The 21070-nt window shown below is 44.4% G+C and overlaps 1 protein-coding gene across 1 annotated transcript; it reads right to left on the bottom strand.

Moving 5' to 3' along the window:
* Positions 1-1011: 1011 nt before the first annotated feature.
* Positions 1012-20889, bottom strand: si:ch211-180f4.1 (uncharacterized protein LOC100144405 homolog). Its single transcript, XM_036532425.1, has 2 exons — positions 20645-20889; positions 1012-4630 (listed from the first exon to the last, which is right to left on the bottom strand). Exon 2 carries the CDS (start codon positions 4520-4522, stop codon positions 2291-2293), a length of 2232 nt encoding a protein of 743 aa, XP_036388318.1. The 5' UTR covers positions 4523-4630; positions 20645-20889; the 3' UTR covers positions 1012-2290.
* Positions 20890-21070: the final 181 nt, after the last annotated feature.

Below are 21070 nucleotides of genomic sequence, written 5' to 3' on the forward strand. Positions count from 1 at the left end.
TGTGTCGGACTTCAAGTATTCTTGTGGCATCCAATCAGCAGTAATCCACATGCCACAAGATCCACAGCTGACAGTGAACCATTGAAGGAATGAAACAGATCAATTTAATGAACAGGGACTCTATGTGCATACAACTGTCTACCACATCCAGCTCCTTATATTCACACTTACGCTCCTCTGTTGTTTTTCACACCTCTCCGTCCTGCCTCCACTGCAGCTCACCCCTGAGTGGGCTCCCTGTCGATGGTCCCCGGCTCCTCCCAGTCCCTCCCCCCCCCCGTGAGCGACCCATCGCAGCCCACATCCATTTCAATACAGGAGCCTCCTCATCTGTTCTGCTCCCACACACCTCTCATACCTCTTAACCCTAATCTCCCTACACTCCTGCCTGCCCACTCCACTTCTCTAATGCCTCTAATGTTGGCTGGCGGCCCCCACAGCAGCACACCCACCCAACAACATTCACTTTCATCCAGTAAATACCTGTGCAAATTCATCACAATGGCGGAGTGGGAGAACCACCAAAGCTAGACCAGTAGGGTCACTATCCACGTGCTGCCACCCTCTTCCTCTTCCTCTTCTCCTTTTACTTGGGTACACCTGGCTCTTACCTGTCACCAAACTGTGAAAATGGACTGAGACCTATCTGCATAGTATTGCTCTCTGTGTTGACTATGGACTGATATAAACTGATTTTCATTTTACCAGATTGCAAAACCCAGAATGAGGATTTCTGGTAAATAAATGTACATGCACACATAAATAAATAAATAAATAAATAAATCCTTCACAGCCATAAATGCATTTCAAAGCAACCTTTCACAAAAGGAAAAATGACATGCAACTGAATTTCCAAAAGCATCATGACAGGAAATTATTATCTGGCACACAAAGCAACCTCAAATTACCCACTGACTTCAATTAATCAGTGGAAGAGAGCAGGCGACTGCTGTTCAGCCTGAGCTAAACGGTGGGGGTTCAGCGGGTTTGGGGGAGACACTGGTACCTACAGGAACCGTGAATGAGCCCATGGAGCATGTGCCATCTCTGCACAGCTTCTCCAGACATGCCAACCAGGAGTCTCTAACGGTGAGGCCTGCTGCTGAGCTGAGCTTTAAACTGCCCTGGCCCAAATTAATGTGAATTGTGCCCAGTAAATGATATAAATAATAAAAATGTTATGTATATTACATAAAATGCACCCAATCCTTTGTGATCATAAACAGTATTCAGTTTCAAATAGGTAGCTGCACCCTGAAATTCAGAAAAGGTCTCAGTTTGAATGTGTCTCCACCATCACTACCACACTCACTACATGAGGTCTTGCTGATCAGGAATGTACTGTGAAATATCTGGTCCTGTGACATATCTGGTACTTTTCTGCTAGGAATGAAACTGTGGGTGGACCTGGTGAAGGGTATAATCTATAGCAGGCATAGCTTCATCACATCACGTACAATCTCCAGATGCACACTGTAGTTCTTGTTATTTCCTCCCATTGTTAAAAATAAATATCACTATGCAAAAGAAACAAGCATGCTTCAGTGAAAAAACATTGCCACATCCAAACGCTGATGTGAAGAATGCAAGAAACGGGAGGGTCCGAGTCTCCACTTCCCAATGAATTTTGGTCTCCACTGTCTGCAACACATGCGGCCGACGATTACTGGTAACAGGAAGGAGTCAAACATACAGGGTGTTTTTTTATGTTTCCGACCCCAGCACTGATGCGCAGAGACAGCGATGTTGTTTCCACATAAGCGTGAAAGCAGGGAAAGGCCTGTAAACCCCGCATGTTTATGCCGATGTATACTGCCAGTGGCGCGGTGGGCAGACCAGTCATTACTCCAAGGTCCTCGGTCCGGGGTCATATGGAGGAGATGCTTGTTGTGCTACACAGAGAAGCTTTTTGTGGTTCCCACTCACACTGAACTTGTCCCAGCACACCAGGGCACGCTGAAGGAGATGGGGTAAGAGTGTGTCTGTGTGTGGGGGGGTGGAGGGTGGGGGGGTTCCAGCCCCAAGCGCAGTCTATTCTGTCACTATACATCACTTCTTAAATCACTGGAGAGTTATTCAAAGAAGCATCAAAGAAATGCAAACGTGGGCATGACAGAGAGAATAAGGTGAGATTTCCACTCTCAGAAACACAGCTACCTTTCACCATGACACAGTTCATCAAAGTGACTTTAAATCTCAAGAGTGAACGAGAACTATGATTACATACAGCTCTTAACGCACAGCAGTCTGAGAGTCTTTTTCTCTCTCCTTTGTGGAGTTTCGCTTCAAATCACCACATGTACGTCTTTGAGGTGTCTATCTGTGAATTCTGGGGATCGACCGGGCCCTCCTTCTCCTTCTCCGCCTCGTTCTCCCACAGGTTAATGAGAGGGGGGTACAGCTCATTTAGGGGGATGGAGGTGGCGTGCTGCATGTACTTTTTCAGGGAGTGGTGGCAGGACTTCTGCTTCATGCGGCGGCCCATGTAGAAGACCAGCAGGGCCATGATGCAGATGGCAAACATGGAACCCATGACGGCGGCGAGGGCCACATTGGTGGGCTGGGCCACCATCTCCACGGCGAAGCTGGCCTCCTTGGTGGTGACGTTGATGCAGGAGCGCTGAGTCTGCTGCTCGGAGGCAGCCATGGTCAGGCAGACGCGGTACTCTGTGGAGGGCAGCAGGTGTGTGAGGTTGTACTCCTGCACGTCCACGGGGACCTTGGCCGTGTAGCTGATCTGGGGGTTGTCGATATTCATGGTGGCGCTGGCCCACTTGGGCTGGGCGACCTCATGGCCGGAGGGGGAGACGGCAGGATAGAGCTTCCACTCCAGCACCACAGACTGGGAGTGGATGATCTTGGCCAACACCACCAGCGCCCCCGTGGTGTTTCCGGAGCCTTCCCCCGTGCCCTGCCCGCCATTGTGCCAGTAGCTCTTGTCCACATGCACGGTGACGCTGCGTGTGTCTGCGCCATCTGCGTTCCAAGCCACGCATGTGTAGAGGCCAGCGTCCTCGGGCTCCACGTGGAGGATCTCCAGGGCTCCCTGGTTCTGCAGCCTGTGCTTTTTCCTGCCACTGCCATCGATCAGAACTGGTGCCACGACCTCTGAGGTCACCTTATCCCCCGTCGGCGTCACCCAGTAGAATTGGGGCGCGGGGTCAGCCACGGCCCAGCAGTCCAGAGTCAGGGGCTCCCCTGCAGTGACGTTGAGGTGCAGGGGGAAGGTGTGGAGGGAGATGACGGGGAGGCAGGTGTTGCTGGCGGCGTTCCCGCTCGTGGCTACCACTTCCTGGAGCATGCGCCCGTGCAGCTGGGGCGGGAAGGCGCAGAGGGTGATCTGAGATTCCAGCAGCCTGAGGGTGGACTGATTCCCCAGCACGGGCCACCAGGTGGAGAGGCAGTCGCACCTGAGAGGGTTGCTGTGCAGGCTGATCTCATCCAGGCTGGGGAAGGAGGCGAAGAGCTCGCGCGGCAGCAGGCTGAGGTCATTGTTGCTAACTAGCAGCGTGCGCAAGGCGCTCATGTCCACGAAAGCGGCGCGGTCGATGTAGGACAGGTGCGGGTTGTTGCGAATTTCCAGCTTGGCCATCTCCGGGAGGTTAGAGAAAGCTCCCCTCTCCACAGCAACCAGCTCGTCCAGGTTGTTCAGGCTCAGCTCCTCCAGGTGGGGGAAGTCCCGGAAGTCTCCCTCCTGCACACGGCTGATGGGGTTCTTGTTGAGGTCCAGAAACTTGAGGTTGGGCAGACCACGGAGGGCATCTTTGGGCACAGATGTCAGCTTGTTGTCAAAGAACGAGAGGCTCTCGAGGTAATCCAATCCCTGAAATGCTCCTGAGGGAACATCCTTGAGCCCCATGCCAGCCAGAACCAGGCTGTGCAGTTTGGCTAAGGGATGAAAGTTCCTCTCCTGCAAGCCCAGAATAGGATTCTCCCCAATCATGAGAATTTCCAGGTTAGGCAGGGACTCAAACCAATGGCTATCTATAGCCACCAACTTATTGGAGTTGAGGTGAAGCCTCAAGAGGTTCCCAAGTCCTGAGAAGGCTTTAGGACCAATGGAAGAGATCTGATTGTGGTTGATGTAGAGTTCCTCCAGGCTGGCTAAGTCCTTCAGGCAGAAATCAGGCAGTTCCTTCACCTGGTTCTCTTCCAGGTACAGGGTGATGAGATTGGTCAGGTTATTCAGCCCAATATCCCGAATCTGCGTGAAGTGGTTCTGGGAGAGGTCGAGTTCAGTGAGGTTGACGAGACTCTGAAGCTCCATGGTAACATAGGAGATGTTATTACTCTGGAGAAGCAACACCTGAGTGTCACCTGAAATATTGATGGGTACACTGCTCAGGTGCAGCTCATTGCAGTCCACGGTCTTGGCCTGGTGGTACACAGACTGAGGGGTGTACCACGGCCGGGTTTCACACACACACTGCGCTGGGCAGGATGAGCCGGCCGAGAAGCAGTGACACAAATCCAGCAGGAGACAACAAGACAGCAGCAGAGTGCAGATCACAGTTCTCTCCATGGTTTCACTGTGGCGGAGCAACCCAAAGGAGTCTCAGATTCAGAACGCTGGAAGACGCGCTTCTTCTACAGAGAGGACCACAATGTCTCATACACCGTCACACCAGTCCTGTCAGAAGAGAGAAGACATCATTACATTGCAGAACTGATTATTAAACAGCAGTTGATACTCTCATAAATATTACACAATTCTCATTTCTGATCATTTTAAATGAACGTAAATATTAATAATTAAACAGACAGTGGCAAAGAACTCATCACTCTTTGTAGTCGGATGCACTAGTTTTATTTTCAGTGAGATTAGCACTGTCACATGTATTCTCCAGAGCTATGGATTCCTCATTCAAAAACCTGTTTTTTTGTTATCTGTTGTTTTTTGCTAACTTGCTTTGTTTGTTTTGTTATTGTTTTTTTTTTTTTTGGGCGGGGTGGATTTTCCCACTTACTCCATTTTCTTTTCAGTTATGCTCATGTATACATCCACCAAACTTTAAGAACTACATAATTCAATTTATTGGTACATTTGTGTTACACACTGAATAAATAATAAACCTGAAGAATAAGAGTAAAGAATAAACCTTCTGAGAGAACGACAGACTAAAGCGAATGCCGTGACTTCTGGGAAGACGAACGAATGATGAACGATCACCGCTGTGACATCAAACCTAATGCTCTCCTGAATTACTGCGACAGGGGAAAATCAGTTATTGAAGCTACACTCACATATAAAACACCAGAGGGGCGCGCAACTATAAAGCACAAACAGCTACAGGAGAAACTGAGGCCGTAAAAATGATACAGAGTTTTTCTGGCACAATAAATCTCCCTGGCCCGAGTAGTAAACGCACCGCCCGGCCAGACGCAGTAAAGAGTCTCACAACTTCTGCTCAGCTGAGACTCCGTGAGACACTTAATAACGTCTGTCCTGTTCTGTGTGGCACTAACTCTGTCATAACAGTATTTAGGATATTTTTCTCCCTACAGAGGACAAGGCCGGCACAAGGAATCATCCTTAAAAATTGGCGATATGTAAACGGCAGCTCCTCTCCATCTCCTCGGTTCTTCTTAATTACTGCCGTTTCATTGATGTGCATCTTTCAGCGCGCTTCCAGTGACGCTCCCCTTCTCTTCCTGCTGCACAGAGGCGCTCTCGTCCCCGCGCCGTCCCCGGCAGACGCCAGCTAATGAGCCGGGCTCCGTAGGGTGGTTGTGAGAAGAAGACGGTGGGAGGTTTGTGGCACTTAATAGGCATCGCTGCACAATGAATCACCAGCAGGCTAAATTGTCACCCTCCAGCTCGGTTCTGTTTTTGTTTTTCTGGAACTGCCAGATAAGGCAATCCCATTAATGGAGAGAGGGGACTGATTGCTGAAAGAACGTTTTTTCAGGTTATCAACAGAGGATTTATGTTCGCGGAGCTTTATGTGGGACCCCCTCCACCCACACCCCAAACACCCCCCTCCCAACCCTAGACACTCCCCCACCACCACCCTAGATGCCACCCATCAGAAAGCACCCCCTTCAAAAATAAGTACTTGTACATATACCATTCCAATACCATTCCATCCTTCCATGTTTGGACACCGTTGCTTATTGACTTTTGTTCCTTCACAAAAGGAACTGAAATCGGCTTCGATCAATACGACCATTGTGCGCGATAAAGCCGAGCTCTTACAGAAGCTGAAAGCTCTCGCCGGTGCGCACATTCACACTCCGCCGCCTGCAGAAATGCGTCAATCAGCCGGCTGATGCGCCAGCGCATCAGGAAACTGCAGGCGCGGAGGCAGGCTGGAGGAACGCACAGCGCACATGCACATTCTGCAACATGCTACCGACTGCAGGACAGCCTGCAGAGCCTTGGCGGACACCCTCAGTAAGCACACAAAATACAGCCACACGCTATGCAAAAAGACATATGTGTACAAATGTACTTCAGATATTTTTTTGAGAACATACAGTTCAATACACCAAGTGCTCCGCTGTGTAATGTGAACCTCGACCACAGATCAAGACTTCCAGAAAGGGAAAAAAATCGCACCTGTTTGGATTTACTGAAAAATAAGCCACGCTCAGCAAGAGACAGTGTGCAGCTGTCATATGTCTGAAAACCCAGCCCCGCCCGGTTACAGCGAATACTTTTAGCCTCCTTGTACATGCAGGGTGGTACGTTTCACCCTCTTTATTCAAAGTTACATCACTGAGAAAGAAGCTTTGTGCATCTGGCACAGTGCCTTGTAAAGTGTGCACATCCTTCTTAAGGACTCAAAGAACCAAGCCCCTATGATGCAACGTCCCGTAATACATTGTCATGGGCCACCAAACACAATCACCAAATTGCCAGGACAAGCCAAATATCCATGGACTGTTTCTTCCAATGGTCTTGCTTTGTATGGGTCACATATACCTGAGGCAATAAAACATGCCTTCCTCATTAGGCTATTTTCAGCTACTCTCACCAATACAATTCTATATACTAAAACGGGAAAATAAGATGCATGCTTCTTTAAGAGACGTCATCTCGTCCTCAGAGTTTCAGGCTGGGTGGGGGGGGGGGGGGGGGGGGGGGGAATTTACCCCCTTCCTGGCAACCTTGTTTTTGTATCAGCCCGTCTCAAATCCTGGGTACGGCCCTCACCAGAAACAGCAGGAACACATGGCGTTCCACTGTTCTCCATCTCCTGCGCCCGGGCAGAATGAAAGGCGTACGGAGGAAACACAGAGCACATCACACAACGCTGCAGAAGCTCTGTGCTAACACACAGTACATGTCCTCTCAGAGGGCCCCATGGCATTTAATTTGCTCGGCTTTTTGAAGGCAACTCGTACGGCAAATCCTGAGAGCAAAGCTGGCGCGCGGACGCACGCCGCCGACACCCAGAGCTCCAGAAAGCGGCAAGAAAAGGAAAAGGGACGGGAGACGGGAATAATTACCCAGCTCCTTTCAAGCACTGCACACAAATTGACTCCCGGGGGAGTTGCATCAGGGCAACGGGACCAGCAGCAGAAGGGGCTGAGTGAGGCGCGAGGAGCCGCTTTCAGAGAGTATGGAATGGGGGGGGGACTGAGATGGTGGGAAACACCTGCCATGGCAGGGGAGCGTGAGACATTTTGGGAAGAGGGAGCACTCCTGCAGCAGGGTGAGGGCGGTGACAGGTTCCTGCCCCTGAGCCGGGGCCCTGCTCTGAGCGCAGCTAGGCCCCAGCCTAGCCTGAGAAGTGTGACAGTCCCCCACCACGCCTGTCTGATCGCATTAGACAGCAGGGGCACGCTCAGGACGTAACCCCTGCAGGCCCGCTGTGTGGCAGGAAATGGGGCCACCTTGCCGTGGTGCCATGGCAACCTGAGAGGAAGTAGCAGCAGTGGGACCGGCCCCCCTAGGCAGCGATCGCTGACTCGTCCTCTGGGGTTGCCTGGTCCCCTTCACTCAGTCAGTCAGTGACACACACACACACACACGCGCGCACACACACACACACACACACACACACACACACACACACACATGCAGGGCTCCCGAGCTGAAACGGCAGGAAGTGTATTTGGATCACAGCACAGGAACACTCTCTGTAGAGGGGCATCAGCAAAGTCAGCTGCATAATTTACGCATGCCTTCAAAAGAAGTGACAAAAGATAGAGTCAGAAAAAGAACTATGACAGTTAAGAGGCGCATTCAAAAAATAATAACTCACTACATGTCAAAAAGCAAATTTTGGGAAAAAAAATTAATGTTTTTTTTAATGTTCTTTATAAGATAAAGAAGAGCTTATGAATATATATGTATATATATATATATATATATATATATATATATATATTATATATATATATATGTATATTTTATATGTGGCTTGTAACTGTCAAATGTTTTTACTTTATATGTGCACAACTTAACTAAATCTATGTATGTATCTACTAATGGATCTACACATATACTGTATATATAAAAGATATATAAATTTATGTTATATTGTGACAGTGGTATTATGCATTCACTCCAGTCTGAGTCTCAGCAACCAACAGTAGGACTAAAAAAAAATCTGTGTCAGTAATTTGTTAATGTCTTTTAATTCTATTATTCAATTAATCCAATACATAGAATCACACAGAGCTGATTCCACCAAACACACACACGTCACAGCGGGTTTCAGAGGCACACATATGGACACGCCACAGTGCAAACACAGGTCTTATATCCACCCACTGCAGGTATTCTGGAAGGATATTTTTGGAGAATGAAATCAAATTCTACGCTACGGCTACGCTAACCTTTTGCCTATAATACTCAGAACAGAACAGAAATACGTAATCTGTAATCCCCTGGTTCACCTTATTGAGAGAATGCAGCACATTAAAAAGGGTGTTACTGAAACATAATAATGACATTTTCCAAGAAAAGTGGATCCCATTTCCCAGCTTCTTAGGTGAGCATTAATCCCTGTGCATCCAACATAATATCATCACATTGAATTTCTCACATAAAGGTTATACTTTAACTGGTCAGACCTTTTATATATATTTTGTATCCTCTCTGTACATATGCATGTAATGCTGTATCCGTTTAAATATATGTGCATTTATAAGAGGATAAAATCATACATTTTTGTGTCTGAAGGCAAGTGTATTTACTGTATTTGTAAATGCCAACTACATGTACTCACTTTGTCAATTTTTTAAAAATATTTTGTACGTTTTTCATCCACTCTGTGTCCTTAAGCATTACCCTTTTTGTTAATTGCTTTGCCATTTTTTTGCATTCATGTTCGTCATTTAATAATTTTATTCGAGCATTCTCCAACTGTACCGAGTATTGCTGTCAATACGGTTAGTCTCTTTCTCGCTGAAAAAAAGGAAGATATTCCTCATTTGGATGACTATAAATAATTCCAGCATTCGGGCTCTAAGAGCACTGCTGTCATAAATATAATGGACAGCAAATGTCTCTTCTTATCATAGATATTGACATCAGAAAGAGTGGGTCCAGATGGGTACTCCTCGCAGACTACTCTTTAGGGCACTGCGATGGAAAAGTGTGGTGTTTTTTTTAACTCCAAATCTGTTTTCAAAGTACCCTGAGGGGCCAGTAAAAATAAAAAGAAAGTTCCTACAGTCTTTTTTCCTGCCTTAGTTGCTTCACAAGCACAGGGGGCAACAAAATGAATTCATAAATGATAGTATTTAATTAGTTTACCTATGTATAGCTGAGTGTGACATGAAGTCCCCTCCCATTTAATCTTCACGAGCAAGGCAAACAAGTGAAAATTCGTGCTGGGAATGCAAGCTAAGTGTGCAACAATCACGAAAGTGTATGCAAGAGCAGGACAGACCGCAGAGTGGTTAAAATTAGAGTTAGAGTGTGTTCCACTTACAGTAGCTAAAGACACTGACATTCTTTGCGCAGCCAATCATCTTAAGTCCGCGGATTTCCCCTAACATGGGGCGTAGCACGTAGCACTGTTGCTAGCTACTTTGGCGGTGGGCAGAGAAGTCGGGATCAGAATAGAACAGGCAGAAACGGCGTTACCAATGAACGCTCCCTTCTGGCTTTAAAGTTAAGCAGTGCTGCATCTGCTTCACAGATGCTTGCCGTTAGCAACAGACAGCTATCAACTTACAGCACAGAGGGCAAATGAACTGGGGCGACACCATGGTCGCTTCAGAAAGCCATACATCAGGAAATGTAAAAAAAAAACATCATTTATTAGTCTACTCCTGCAAACGGTGTGTTTGAGAAGCAGAAGGGGGATAATCCTGCAAATGTAAAAGTCTGCAGGCTCTTCCCTGCCACACCCACAGGCAGTGCTGCACTTTTAAGTATAAAGCATAGGCCTGTTCTGCTTGTGCTTTACTAATGCCAGCAAAGATAGGGATTAGCTAGTACTTCACTCTACTCATGAATATTGCACAAATAAAGTTTTACTTTTTTGCAATAACACTTTCTTAAACCAGATGTCCTAAGTGTTCCACAGGAAACTTTTGAGTGTTTTTCACTGTATGGCTCTCAATCTGCCCTAGTGCTGCTTCACATAGTAATCAATCAGTCCAATCTACAGATTTTTCATATTTGCTCAGAGTACCAGTTAGAAAGCACTGTCTTACAATACACAGTTCACACACTGGAACCACGGAGAGATGTAAGACACACGTGCAGTTAGCTGTCCAACCAATTACTGTTAACACTATGCCTATGCACGGCGACAACTGGACATCAACCTGGATGTGGGTCCCCAACTGGCAGATTTCTGAAGGCAACGACTGTGTGTGTGTGTGTGTGTGTGTGTGTGTGTGTGTGTGTGTGCGCACGCATGTAAAATTAATCTAAAAAATTCAAGTGATAAGGTACTTTGTACTCTCCTACTGGTTAGATTTCACTCCATCCTGCATCTCAGCCACCACATGCCATAATCCTTACATTTATCTAAATAGCCATATGGCTCACTTCCACACTGGATGAAGGATAATCTTTCAACCCCTCTTTTAGTCACAAATGACCTGGCGTGCTGAATTAGAAAACAGAGAGATAGGGAGGTCTTCCTCTGACTGGAATTTGCTTCTTTCAGCTTCACCAGGACACCGGGGAAGGTTCACTTTTTTTTTTTTTTTTTTTGTGTGATGGCTGACAGTGTGAGTGTCCTGGAAAATGAGTTCCCTGAAAGGCCCGAGCCAGCAGAGAATACGTGCATCCACTTGTGCGTGCGTGACTGCCAGAGAGAGAGAGAGAGAGAGTGCTGTCCGGGCACGACGGCGCTCCCCCAAGGTCAGTCCCTCGCGTCAATAGGAGCTCGCTCTCCTGCCTTCCTTCCAGCGCTGACCCACTACGGCGGACCGAGATGCCCTTGAACATTGAGCGGCACTGAACTGGCAACTCCTCCGTCAGACGGCCGAGTGCGACAGCAGGACTTTGTGCGCCACATGGCCTGAGAGAGACGCGGCACGCTCAGGACCACAAGGCAATCCAAACGCAGCCGGAATTTGGCACTGAAGCTAATTTCGCCCAGCCTTTCACAGGTTGTTATATTTTTTAATTGGCCAGTTTCTCCCCTCTCAACAAGTCCTCCTGACCAAGCCCTACCCTACTTTGTCACCCTGTCAAGAGGGTTCAGTAACCCTGGCAACAGAGGGTCCTAGGTCTAATGACATCAACAAGGACCTCTCAGCCTGCCTACCTCTCCCTGCCTCTGCTCTGCTCTTTCCCTGCCTCTCTCCCAATCAAAGATAATACCACACAGTGTTTTTTAGAGGTATGGGGAGAGCTCTGATGCTATTTCTATTTCTCCTACTCCCTGCATCTCGCAGGGGAACCACGTTGATGGTGCTGTCTGTTTATGTTTTTGACTAGACCCTTCAAAGTGTTCCCACAGAGTCAGATGGAGCACTTTCTCTCGCACATTATCTCAAGACAGAACTAAAACAAATACCTCCAGCTCATATTTAGCCTGCTGTCCACGTAGAGCAACGCATCTATTTTTGTCTTCCTGAAAAGATTTGCAGTTATTGTGTGTTCCACTTGGTTATCGCAGTTTTGCAACACACGCAGAATTAACGAACGCACACCTCACCCCAGCAGCTCCCTATTACTATTAAATGTGTCTTGTGGAGTATGCTTGTGTTTACACAGTGCGAGCACAGTTAACATGTGTAAACTTAGTAATTCATTAGCAGCACATTAACAATCACAGTGGGAGTACAGTTAAAACTCCCAGCATCCTTGTTTGTTTCAAAGCTACCAAATAAGCTTCACAAATCACGCCCACCAATAACATCTGGCTATGCTGTCCTCTGGTTGACTGACTTGTTCTGTTTTTTTTTTTTTTTTTTTTTTTTTTAAATCAATGGCAACTATTCAGCTAATCTAAATTGTTTCAAGAAAAGAGCCAATTTCAAAAGAAGGAAAACTTGTTTGGTTAGGACCTATTTCACATGCATTTTTTGTTGGGTAATACACATGAGATGAGGCCTTCTTAAATCAAAGAATGTACTTGATGAAACAATTCTTCCACGTGTGTAAACTGATGAACAAGTCCAGCACAACAAAGCCCATGTAAAACCACATAATCACACAAATCAATCTTTTCTTTTGCACACTGATGCACTGCCCTCAGCAAATCTCCTAATGCAAAATGTCTAAGCCAAATTAGTAGATGATAATAACAGCCAGTAAAAAAAGCACTTAAACACATTAAATACAGAGTGCTTAGACAGATGTTGGACTCTATGCATTTCTTTAATAAAGAGTTAAGCCAGTCCTCTCTCCTGACAAGGCAAAGCACTCCACTGGGTTCGCATTTTAATTCACAGGAGATTACCCAGCCAGATGTTCAAGCTACCTCAGGAAAGTTCTGCTGCTAATTCGTTACCTTAAAGCTATACCAAGTCATCTTTCATGTAAGCAGACATTAACTGTAACCCTCCCTTCCTGGTACCATTATGCTTACACGCCCTTTTGTATGTTGGAGATATTACAGGATAAAAAAGCTTGACACTTGTCACTCCAAACCATCAGCCTACAGGCCAGATTCAAACATACACCAACACACTTAGTTTTTAAATCTGAGTAACAAATTTAAGTCTGTTTTTAATTTTTCAATTCACAACATTTTTTTTAGTCTCAGGGAGTATCAAATGTATGCCTTTGTATATGAATGTAAAAATAAGACTGGTGCAATTTTATTAAGCATAATGCAGCAAGCATAAATAGTGGTAAAGGCAAAAGGGCTGTATATGCATGTGAGTGTGTGAAACCCTGACCTAGCCATTCAAAAGCCCACAGTACACTCCAACTATGTCATAATTTGTACATCAAGTTATGATGGTTATATTTTCCCCATAGAAATATTTCTTACTCTTGCCCTGAGCATTGCCTTGGTATAATATTATACTGTGTGCTGTTTATCTGTCTGTGTGCACACAGGTCATTGTTGCCTTTTACAACTCTTCAGCATCAAAAGGATGAGGGTCTGGGATCTCAGACTGTACTGTACTTGTTAGAACCAGTTCCCTTCCCCTAATCCTCTATGGTTTAACATCTCCTACATCCCACATCTCCCTACATTTGCAACCGTATTGAAGTCAATAAAAAATTCATGGCTGCTTTATTAATTATTGAGCGAGCTGCAGGCAGGTCTTTAATTTTTATTCCTGCCTTTTAGGATTGTACAAGAAGCAGCTGTTAATTGGCCTGAGCGGAGAGCCTGCTCCAGGAGTTTTACAGTTCGTCAACACCTTTTGAAATCCCCCCTCTGAGACTCCATTTTATTGTCAGGTTTCCTCTCTTTGGGATTCTATGTTGATAGAAAAAAAAAAAACACTTTCCCTCTTCATGAAAATACTTCCTTGACCCCAACTCTGGTCTGGCTTCTAAGATGGACTGGCCACAGAGACTGCATGACCACAGTACCCGTAAACTGATGCCCCCAATGTGGCATGAGCAGACTCGTTCTCCTCCTTAGTAGATGATGCTGGACCGCTTTGCAGCATTATGCATGACTAATCACCTGATCCCTCTGACACACCTCTCCCAGTTCAGGATCTAAGGCTCAACCAAGAAATCACATTTTCATCCTACATGCTGGATCTCCACTACTGTGTGCCCTGATGAAGCTGCTCTCCCTCTTCACTTGCTCCCTTAAGGAGTGCTCATCAAGGCACTGTCCTCGGCCTCTTTTTAATTGTCCCTATACACCACACCCCTTAATCACTTTGTGACAGGTTATCATTAACCTGTTGTCATATTGACAGAATTGCTTTGAGAGAAATCTGTTTTATTTTTCATTTTGTAATGTTAATGTTATTGCCTATTAGACACTAGAGCATGCCTACTTACCATTATAATTTGCATTTTCCTTTTTTAAAATCAAAAGGGGTGAGACAAATAAATATTTAACAATATTGAAGGAAGAAAATCATGAAAAAATAATCATGTCTACAGCATCTCTGCTCTGTATACAGCACAACTTTTCTGAGGTAATATATTCAAACCCCTATAAACTGCCTTCATTCTGGGGACTCTCTTGGCTTCTTTGATATGTGAGCATTTAATATCAAACACATGACTTCTTCGGGCTGCTGGTTGGAACAAATCCATATTTTAAATACAGTTCAGAAGTAAGGATTCAGCTCAGAAACACAAGTGTAAGCATTTTTTCAGAAAATACTTAAAATTCCATTTCTGAAAAGATTTCCGTTGCTCTTCCTGTAAATTCAAAATAAAATCCCTCCAAATAATTAAAATGGATTAAAAATAGATGGATTTAACAGCCATTTGGAGTAAATATGACACAGAGCATCCACAATCATAGAATATAAAAGTAATTTCTCATTACGTTATTGCTATGATTAACTAATGTCATCAACTTTAATATATGTATATTAAAATATTGTAAAATATTTTAATACACATCTATAATGAGGTGAACCTGAAAGGAAGAGAGGTGACCCTGAAAGGAAAACCTATCCAGAAACAAAGATTCAAAATAAAGGCTAAGACGTTTAACCCACATAAACAGGGTTATCCTGTTATTTCTAGGATAACAGCAGATAACACGTTAACATGGACATGGCAAGCATAATGGAATTTAAGGGCTTGTTATGATATTGGGGGAGAGGTGGGATAGCTTTCACTGTGCATGTGTTGTAATGAAAGACAGGGAGGGGCACGAGAAGACAGGAAAGAAGAGGCTTCAGCGGAGAGAGCCCCTACACTGTGACAAACACCCCCTTTCTCCCAGCCAAGTCCCCAAGCTCCGCAAATAAACCCGGAGAAATTCCTCACTCGAGGGTACAGTACAGAAGCACTCCCCTGCCTGTCATGAACTGAGCCCGGAACTTAAACCGCCGATACACTCAGGCTAATTAATAGGAAGCAACCATGAGCAGCTTTTTTGTACACAGGGATGGTTTTTCCCCTCTGAATTGCTGGGAAAAAATTACCTCGTAACATTTTCATATTTAATCCATACCATTTTGCTTGCTGCAAAAAAAACTCCAGTGCAAAATAACCATATCTTGTTCAGAGTGTACTTAAGAGATGGTCAGTGTTCACCGTGATGAATACCTTAGCGCTGCTATCAATAAGCACTAATCATGGGCATTGATAATTCTTTCCATGGGTTCTTCACTGCAGCATTCACAGAGATTGATAGCTATTATGCTGATTATACTGTACATGGCTCCGTTCCCAATGCCCGAGGCAGAGAAGTGATTTTCTGTTATAAGGGAAATTCCTCTTTTTGTCAGGTTACAACATAATACAGCAGCAAGTTTCATGTACTGCAGATGAGAAACAATGCTTTTATGGTACTGATGGTGCTGTGGGAGACAGTTAAATTAATCAGCGTGCAGTTTATTCGTCTCATTACACTTTCTGCAGTGTGTATTTTAAATTTATGCGTGACAGACTCGTCACTGTAATGGAAAACAAACAGAGAGCAGACCCTTAATATTCTTTTGTTTAATGCAATTGCCTCATTCTGTGACCCACAGCTCTAGGCTCCATTGTTCTGTACTACGTGGGTGTGGAAATGCAGTTCAGTATATATTGGATCGGATCAATTATACATACAGACAGACAGAAGGAAGGAAAGACAGACAAAAACACACATAGATAGACAGACAGACACAGATAGATACACAGATAGATAGAGAGATAGATACAGATAGACAGACAGACAGATAGATAGATAGATAGATAGATAGATAGATAGATAAATAGATGGATGGATGGATGGATAGATAGATAGATAGATAGATAGATAGATAGATAGACACACAGAGACAGACTGACAGATAGATAGATAGATAGATAGATAGATAGATAGACACACAGAGACAGACTGACAGATAGACAGATAGATAGATAGATAGATAGATAGATAGATGGATGGATTGATAGATAGATAGATGGATGGATGGATAGATAGATAGATAGATAGATAGATAGATAGATAGATAGATAGATTTAAACTGCATCGCTCTGGGGAGAATGACTCGCTCAAGGACATGCCTCAGAGCTCTTTCATATGCATTTGTTCTGGGACATAAAAAGCTCCAACGCACTCTCCTCCCACAGAATCCTTTGCTTTGAATGATAAAGTCTCTGAAGTTCACTTATTAGCTCTTCAAATTAAAGCATAAATCTGCTCCTCAAGCAAACTGTTCAGTATATTATGCGAGGTATCTGCAGCCTTTTTTTTCCAGGCTCGTTACAGGCTGCGATAATAAAAAGAGTTCAGCCTACATAAAAGAGCGGGTCGTTTCCTGTTGAATCATATAACATATTGCCACAACAGTAAAGGTCTGGCAGATGTATGGTAGGTCTTTCATTACAGATTCAAATTTGAAGTTCTGCCGCATACTTTCATTTTTTCACCCTTGAGAAACCATATAGGGCAGCTGAAATATATCATGTACTCTCTTCAGCTTTGGAAACATTGGTCATTCGATACTATTAATCTTCTGCAAACCCAAAACTAATAAGTAAGAATGTTTGGTGTAGGCTTGGGCTGGCTCCAGTTCCCAGCATTGACCTTTGCAAAACATTGCGTGACACAGTCTCTGAGATTTAATTTGGTGGGTTTGATTAAGATTCATTTCCAGGTCAGACACAATGAAACGTGAATGAAGGAAAGAGCTGACAGTGTTGCAGTGATGCCACACAGAGGCAGCTGATGAAGGTAGAAATGTATTTTATTGTGTTCTGTGCTTGAATTCTTTTACACAGATTACCGTTTACTTGCTCAGACAACACCCTCGTCTAGGAAAAATTAAATTCCTACCCTTTCGAAAATCAAGAATCCATTTTTGAGACAGGATTTAACTGCAGCAATCAAAATAAAGCACCTTGTGCAAGGTGATCATGGAGGTGACCAGTCTGAAAATATGCATACAAGGCTCTTTGCTTGTGACTCATGCTCTTATCTAACATTCACAGAAATTCACAGATACAAGGGGTAACCATAAGCTTTTACTCAGCGAGGTGCTCAACTAACCGCAGCGGTGCACCATGCTGATTTTCTGTAATTATCCATGCAAAGATAAGATAAAGGTAAAAAGATAACCGACACTGCACACACACAAAATGATGAGAACTGAGTGATGGGAAGCCAGGACAGGGTAGAAATGTAAACCCACAGATAACACCCATCCCAGGTCAGGTGTAAGACGTAGGGAGACATAGAGAGACATAGAGAGGCTTGATTCAGGTCAACACATTTGAATCAGGATCACAATACTTTTTAAACAATCGATTAAATATTTTTATAGTACTTATGTTTTTGCACTACCCTTAATCTAAGTACTAAATACACTGTTTGAATACTTGTAAGTACAGGCAGTACCACTTTCACGACACTGCGCTTCTGAAAACCTCATCATACACTGTCTCACAGAAGCGTATACTGAACTAATCGCAGTCAGTTGCTGCTGAAGCTGTTGTCAGCACTGATGACACCTGTCACTCCTCAGCACCACAAACTGAAAATGAAAATAAAAGCCGGTAACTATTAATTTCTATGAAATGCAAAATTTTAAATTCAAAGAATTGTGGTTCAATGTATGCAAACACAAATGCAAAAATCTCTACACTGTAATGAGCAAACGTCAACTGGACACACATGAACACATTTTTGTCAGAAAGCACATCATAGCATATAATCAAATTTAATGCAAATGCATTTAATTCAAACTGAACAAACATCAGAAGATTAAACCACTTTGTATTTTTTTGCATTTAGATATAGAAATATTTGCATTTGACCCCAGCCAGCTAGGTACTCCCTTGCTTGTACTGTAGTTACCTTCTGGCCAGGCTTCAAACACCACTTGTCCTCTCCTGGTCTCTCAGAACTCCTCAGCCCTTCTTAGTCCCTTATCTCTTTAACCACACTCCAGAGCTCCAAGCCCTAATGGACATCTCCTGCAGCCCAGACTACGCCCTGCCATTCCTTGCTGCTGTCACTGGCCTCTGTCCAATCAGCTTGTGTCCAATCAACCTCCCTTTATTTTGCATTTCGGGCTTGCCCCAGTGATTGGCCTGTCAGCTGCTGGTCCTGCATTCCATTACATTACATTACTGGCATGTAGCGCACCCTCTTGTCCAATGTTATCCATTTATGCAGCTGGATATTTACTGAGGCAATTCTGGGTTAAGTACATTGACCAAGGGTACAACACAGTACCCCCGCGGGGGGTCGAACCGACCGCCTTTCGGTTATGAGTCCTGCTCCTTACCGCTATGCTACACTGCCAGTCCCAGACAATCACATACGCAGACTGCACCTCTGCATTCTACCTGCTTTCAACCTTAATCACACCGCCGAGAGCAGCAGCAGTAACTCCTCTTCCTCAAAATGCCGTCCGTTCTCCCTGGCTCCCACACTGAAACATGTTACCTGCACTTGCTGTTGTAACTCCACGTTTACGGCCACGCGCTGACACTGAAAGGCTTGACTCCACATGAGGTCGCCCGCTGAATGAAAGCCGCAAGTAAGAGTGGAACACCTCACACAGTTCCTCAGAAACACTGACGCTGTGGGCTTTTCAGAGAGCTGCTGATGCCTTTAAATCATGCAGTGATGGTCTGTGTGAGTGCGGAAACCTGCAAATTTGCATTGTACCCCCAGGAGTAGCCAGTGTTAACTGCAGATGAAGCTTTGGAGGAAATGCAGGTTTGCACCTTCAGCATCAACAGGCCTGTGTTTTCATGACTAGTAAAGGTACGTCAGGGGAAAGGGGCTAAGTGAGCAGAGCTGATTACAGGTGTCCCTGAAGAGGTGTGGCAGGTCAGGGAGGCACTGCACACAGGTGTTATTGGACCAGATATGCTGTCCCTTTCTTTCTACTCACACAGACCCTACAGATGTAGACTGCTCTTTGACATAAATCTATCGTTGCTGTGAGTTTGTATCTTCGTTATGGACGATGATGACACATTCAGAGTTGCAGAATACTTAGCATTCCACCTCAGATCTACATGTAAACTCCTGCACATAAATATTATAGTTCTGCTTGCAATAGTAAGAAGCCATTTTTCACATTGTTTTTAGAGCATTTTTCAACTGGTGTAAAGTGTAGGCTCCCAGTGTTTAGTGTGAGCACTTTTCATTTAGCAAGAATATACCTGTTTAGATTCTATTTTTTCCAGCAAACAGTAAAGTAATACATTTCTGAGCAGATAAAGTGTGATGTGCTGGATGGAAACACAGTGCTATGCTCCCAGTGAATAAAACAGATGAATAAAACAGTTAAATAAGATTACCACTTTGATGATTACCCTTGAGATACAGACTTTTCAAAATATTTTCAGGTGTGTAGGCAGATTCTTATATAATGAGATCAGACAATTCTACATAGTGGGGCATGAATAAAACATACAAATTATAAATAATTAATGAATTGTTTCAATATAGAAACATACTATGGGTGAATTTTGCCTAATGTCACAACTATCGAAGACTGGGTGAATAATCATTTTGTTTTGTTCGTCTGGAAAACACATGCAATCTTTTTCAACCCTTTTTCTCCGGGTTTGGCAAATCTTACAATAGATGTTTAAAACAAATTTCATTGTGCAATTGCCACATGTTTAATCTTCCAGTGCCTTGGATTATGTGAATCATATCTCGGGCAATTTGGTTTTATTACATGCAGTAAGTCTATTTGGGGAATTATGAGGAAAATCATTTCCATTTGGAAAGGGCATATATCACTTGGGATAACTACTGTTTCACAAAAATGTGCTCTATCACCTCTGTCATTTATAAAAAATAAAAAAAAACCCATATATATTCGAAATCCAAAAAGGTGCAGGTGATGTTTTAGTATAGTATTTTAGGTAATGTTTTGACATAAATAAATTTCCTAAAGCTACAGCTGACAGAAACGAAACATTACTTCACTGTAAACTTGTGCGATAACATTAACCTTACGTCCGGACACACCAACACACCCACATCTACAAACATACACACACTAGGATACATTTGGACGGACACATACCCACCGCGCCGGTCAGTCAATAAAACACGATTAAACTTGTGGCTGTCTGTAAGTTTAACTTCAAAGAAACTACATCGAAAAAATAAATCTGTCTTTAACGGAATCAGTGAGCCGCGTAAAGTAACGCCCTTACCTCCAGCAACAGCAGGCGGAGTCCAGTTGAGAAGATGCACTTGCGCTGCCCTCACTGTAATTATCAGTGTATCCCTGGAAATGATTTTGCCGATATGCACATATTGTTGTATTACTGGCACAGCACTGGAAAAATGGATTTTCGTTCTCCTGAAGCTAATTTATTCTCTCTCACTCAGCGTGTGTTTGTTGCAGACCGGACTCCAGCATCCTCTTCGGGTCGGCGCATAAAAGCTTGCCTTTCTCTGTCTCCCTCTGTATTTGAAGAAGCGTACGCGCCCCGAAGTGCACGCCTCTTACACCCGCCACTTACACCGTCATTAACCAATCATGTCTTCGCTCCACGTTGCTCCTCCAATCAAATCATGGAGGCGGTCGCTTGCTCCCGTTGGAATGATGTAATGGTCCAGTTTAGGTTCTGTGCTAA

The sequence above is a fragment of the Megalops cyprinoides genome, chromosome 7, assembly GCF_013368585.1.
Source record: "Megalops cyprinoides isolate fMegCyp1 chromosome 7, fMegCyp1.pri, whole genome shotgun sequence".
In the NCBI taxonomy this organism is placed as follows: Eukaryota; Metazoa; Chordata; class Actinopteri; order Elopiformes; family Megalopidae; genus Megalops; species Megalops cyprinoides.